Below are 5403 nucleotides of genomic sequence, written 5' to 3'. Positions count from 1 at the left end.
AAAATTCGGCTCAAGGAATGGGAAATGATAACGATGGATGTCGATCAGTATCCCGAGCCGAAACGTTCGATGTTGAAAAAAACTTCAAAACGACATCATGAAGAAGCATAATATTATTTAAGTCTATGTTTGTTTTTTTAAGTTTATGTTTTGTTGTAAATTTATGTAATGTGGTTTTAATATTAATGAAAATATTTTGTTAGTTTATTTTTTAAATGTTAAAAAAAAATAGAAGATTAAAAAAAATATAGAAGATTAAAAAAAATATATAGACATGGTGGGAAGGACTATGACTAGGACCATCTAGTTTTGGGGGATGGATCATTCTTGGGAGGACTATGACGTGGCGCATACGTGGTGGATGGTCCTCTAGGGATGGGATGTCACCACACCCTCTAGCCTTAAACAAACGAAGTCTATATTTTATTTATTAGTTTGACAACTATTTACCAAATATTTGTGATCTTGACGTGATAGCTAAGTTTATTTTATTGCCTATTTTATGTATATTGTGCAGATCTAATACAAATAAGTATATCTTACTTGAAATAAAAGAATTACATAATTTACAATCTACGTTGCATATTAATTTTATAGTACAATTTGAATTAAACAAATATTCATATATCGTTTATAAATCATGATTAGGTAGGCACTAGTTCTTTCCTTTCACTGTCTCTACACTTTCCCGACACTTTCATTGGGCATGGGTCGCTAGTAATGCAAGTTTGAATCATTCAAATTGTGGGTTTTTTTTTAAATACTAAGGGAAGAGTCAATGGCCTATCGTCTTCAAGACAAGACAAGGAACTAAAATACTTTTTTGCTTCATGTACCGCATATTAATAAAGTGAAGTAAATCTCATGTGCTGTTTTGAGTATTTTATATTTAGGCCTATCGATTCAGAGCCGCCTTAACCATTTTATGGCCTAAACCGAATTAAAAACTCGAAGCTTTTTTCAAAAAAAAAAAAAAACAAAAATTGAGACCGGCAAAATAAACTAAAAGGTTTATTGTTGATGAAGTTAATTTTTTTTTGTATTAATATATATTTTTTGTACTCTTGTATATTTTTTTGTATGTTTAATAAAAGTTCAGCGAGCTAAAATACCATATCTATTTTTTTTTCAAAGTTTGAGGCCCTATTGATTTTAGGCTTAAAGCCCAAGTCTCAAAATACTAGAACTTGGCCGGCCCTGCCTATTGTAGAAAATACATTTAGGTATATTATATATAGTACATTCTAAGACCGTCCGTAGTGGACAAGAATTTGGGCTTTTTTTTGTCAGAACAACGCCCCCAAATGCCCCATATACCGCCCCCTTGGGCGTTTTTTTTTTTAATTTTTGGTCCCAGGCATTCTTAAATCCACGCATTCCTTCAATATTTTGAGCCAATCACCACACACCTTCCCAATCTTTGTTCAATAACATTTTTTGGTGGTTTTTTTTATTTAATTTTTTACACCCCTTTTAACATAATGCCCCACATTCCCACTACACTTAATTTAGAAAAACGTCTCATAATACTCTATTGCTGACTGGACTGTCACATGACGCAAAACGGCCAAACGTGGGGTGCTCTTCCATTACACATGCTCTAGTAATACAATTGAACATACAAAATAAAGAATACGAGCTTTGTGTAAAAAAAATGAATTTCCCTAAACAAACATTTTTATGAGGTGCTAATTTTAGTCAATGCAGATTTGATATTAACTTAAATTAAATTAAACGATATATTAAAAAAATATAAAAATACAATAAAGTTTTTTGTAGATAAAATCTGAAGTTGATGAAGGCATAGGGAATCTTATATCTCTATTCTATCTATCTTTGAACATTGATCATCTCTCGTTGAACATTGAACAACTTGCTAGGATATTATAGATTAAACTTCACATTCACTCAAGTTGTTCTACAGTTGGCAGATATGATCATGGCAAATATTTGTTTAAACTAAAACATTTAATGTAGTAGTTTTTTTTTTTGAAAGATATTTAGTGTAGTAGTTCTCAGTATAATATTTACACCGTTAAGTGTTTCGACAAAGACGCGTTGGATACGTTGCAACATTCCCAAACAAATATTCTATGTTAGAGATTATTTGTAATTAATAAGTTGTCGAACTATAGGTATTAGTCGTCTCTAAAATCCATCCATTACTAAGGGGACCCGGGGTGGTTCCCTTTTTGCACGTTATTTCATCACGGGAGACATGTATAACGCGTTAATGTCCACCGCCGGCAACAAGTATAACGCGTGGTGAGTTCAACGAAATCGATTTTCGTGATGAGTATAACGCGTGATGATTTATTTTTGTGAGTGGAATTGTTGGTTGAGAGGAAATTGTTGGGTGTGGTGATGAGTGATGACCACCCCCACTAAAAAGGTTGTGAGTGATGGAAAAATGGTTGATGACATGGCAGAACTTGATTGGTGCTTATAAGTGATAGAATTATATCACTAGTGAACCACCCCCTTCCCCTAACATCAAAACAAATCCAATACAAGTCAAAACAAAGTTTTAGGATGGAATCCTTGGTCAAAGAGTCACATGATCCGACATAGCAACCCTTCACTGAATTGTAATAAATCATGAAATTTCTGTGTGTGAGAAATTTTTTCTAGTCAATGTAATTATCATACCCGTATAGAAAAGATATGGACCCATCAATTTCTTTATGGGGAATTTATGAAAATGGCCAAGAATCATGTTGACTAATCAAATTGGCCATCTCATGCGTCGGAGAAGCAGCGCATCACCGATTACGAGACACCTTTTGCGTCTGCAGGGCTCATTCATGCGTCCTTAAATATAGAAGTGACATGTGTGGATGCGTCTTCATGCCGTTTTATGAGTCATGGACGCATGAGATGAGTCACGGTGCATGGAATGAGTCACGGACGCATGGGATGCCTCAAATCTCGCTAAAAATAAATTTTATGTGTCACGGACGCATGGGATGAGTCACGGACGCATGAGACGCATGAATGAGCCCTGCAGATGCAAAAGGTGTCTCGTAATCGGTGATGCACTGCTCCTCCGACGCATGAGATGACCAATTTAGTAAGTCAAAATGATTCTTGGCCATTTTCGTAAATTCCCCTTTCTTTATTAATAAATGCCCAATAAAAGACAAACAATAAACAAATGGGTATAAACAACTTAACTAAAGTTATAGTTGATGGTGTATTAATTTTTGAAGCTAGCTTGGCTATGCTAACCCTAGCTTCCTAAGATGAAGTTCAACATCATGAGGTGTTAGATGATCTTCGATGCTTCTTTGTTCTGGTAACTTCCATTCTCCTTTTTGGTTTTTTCTAAGCCCTTTGTTCTCCACTTGTAACCAATTTGGCGGTATCAAATATTCATGTTTCAATATGTCACCATCCTTGTTCACCAATGCTATGTCCCTTCCACTTGCTACCCAAAATTTCCTCTCTAATTTACCATGGTACCTACATAAAGTTTGTTCCACGTTTTAAAAACATAAATATTATAAGTTGTATTATTCTAGACCGGGTTCTATATATACGTACCCGTCTAGTAGATGCAACAGTAGTTCCAAGCTATGCATAGAGACAAAGTCTAGCTTTTCTTTCACATAGGGAGATCTACGGTGATCCAACGCGAGCTCCTCCCCGATGTGCGAGTAGGAAAACGTGGTCCAATCGGCTATACGTTGAACCAAAGTTGATGTGCGTTCGTTCAAAAGAACCCCTGGCACGTTAGGAACTGTATCGTGGATGTTAAAGACTCTCAACACTTTTATTCCTAGCTCTTCCACTCTCTTTTTAAACCTTATGTTGCCAACCCTTGGTCCGGAAAATGATATAACTGATATTGGAATCTTTTGCATCTTGTCGACTTTATCCAACTCAGATTCTGCTATGTCATACGCACTTAAAGTCGCCAAAGCACTTCCCAAGCTGTGTCCGGTTATCGTTAGGCTCATCTTTTCGCCTTTTTGTCCATATATCTTCGTTAGTCTCGTTACTTCGGCCAAAAGCTGAAAGTTTAGATAAAAAAAAGTACGTTACAATATGTTACTCGTTTAAAAGACTATGTAATAACAATAGCAATAGCAATAGCAATAGCAATAGCAATATGAAACCTGTTCACGCGCAGAAAACTTTGAATACGGACAACTTTGATCTTTATCCGTGTATATATGCAAAAAACCAGCCATGACTTTAATGTTCGGGTCTCGGCTTGCCAACTTTTGAGCCGAAACGGGTTTGAGGAAGTTCATTAGATCCTCCATCCATTCCAGTTTCGTGACCGTCCCACGCCAAACTATAACGATGTCTCGCCTACCCAACCGGGTGGTGGTCTCATCGTTTGAGACCGCCACATAGCCTATCCAGTTCACCATAGGGTTCCATGGCCCGTCCGAGTCGATGGACTTTATAAAAAACTTAGGAATAAGATTACTCGTGTTGCTCGAGTAAATATAGCTCGTGATCTCGTATCCCGAGCTATCCATCCCAAGATCTTGGAAAAAGTTCTTGGGTGGAACTTTACAACTTCCACAGTATTTTGAATACGGGTTGTTGTCGAACGCCTCGTAACAAGCTTGGGCCATTTCGCCGTACCGGATGAGCTCGGACCGTAAGACGGGATCCATGGGATCGAGCATGCCGGGCCAGTTGTCCGGACCTAGCATCTTTCGTCGATTATCATGTACAGAAATGGTGTTTTCTATCTGTTTACTTATGGACGTTGATGTTGTGCATGTTGTTGTAAAAGGTTTAACTGTTTTCTTCAACTGTAAACTGAAATTGTTTTTGGTTTGATTGTTGATGAGGGATTGGTTTTGGAGACGATGATCGAAAGGTGGATTGAGCTTGAAGGCAGCCATTGAAGAATTGAAGCAATGCTAGTTGAATTGTTGACGATGACGGTGAGAAGAAGTGGAATATAAAGGAATGATTATATTGAAAGTCATAAAAGTCATCTTGTAAAATAGTTGCATGTTGCAACATGCTAGCTAGCGTAAAGCTATTATTATACTCGGATTCACATTGTCATCTCATTTTTTATTTCTTTAACGTGTGTACGGGTGATTTTCATGAAATTAAGTTGGGTTTTAATTTCCTTAGGGTGGACGTGGCGTAATTCGGTGAAGCATGCGGGGAGGGTTTTCACCGATTAGGTGGGTGGCGCCGTTAAATCGGTGAGGTAGAGAGAGGGTCGAAACCGGTGGGCTGTCACCGATGGAGGAGAGGGGAAAGGTGGTGGGGCCAGCCCACTTTCAACCAATCAAAGCTTTTCTTTTTTTTTTTTTTTTTTTTTTTTGAATAAAAAAATAAGGGGAGTTAAGAGGGGAGTGTCGCCATCAATTTAGGGTGTTAGGGGAGTTTAAGAGGGGAGTTGACGTGGCACACGAGGATTGGTTG

General features: G+C 37.4%; 1 protein-coding gene across 1 annotated transcript; it reads right to left on the bottom strand.

Annotated features, from left to right (window-relative positions):
• Positions 1–3094: 3094 nt before the first annotated feature.
• LOC110895934 (phospholipase A1-Igamma2, chloroplastic) lies at positions 3095–4930 on the bottom strand. The gene is made up of 3 exons (XM_022143327.2): positions 4119–4930; positions 3544–4013; positions 3095–3462 (listed from the first exon to the last, which is right to left on the bottom strand). Exons 1-3 carry the CDS (start codon positions 4863–4865, stop codon positions 3219–3221), a joined length of 1461 nt encoding a protein of 486 aa, XP_021999019.1. The 5' UTR covers positions 4866–4930; the 3' UTR covers positions 3095–3218.
• Positions 4931–5403: the final 473 nt, after the last annotated feature.

Source organism: Helianthus annuus, chromosome 12 (assembly GCF_002127325.2).
Source record: "Helianthus annuus cultivar XRQ/B chromosome 12, HanXRQr2.0-SUNRISE, whole genome shotgun sequence".
Taxonomy (NCBI): domain Eukaryota; kingdom Viridiplantae; phylum Streptophyta; class Magnoliopsida; order Asterales; family Asteraceae; genus Helianthus; species Helianthus annuus.
This window is presented reverse-complemented; position numbering and strand designations above follow the sequence as displayed.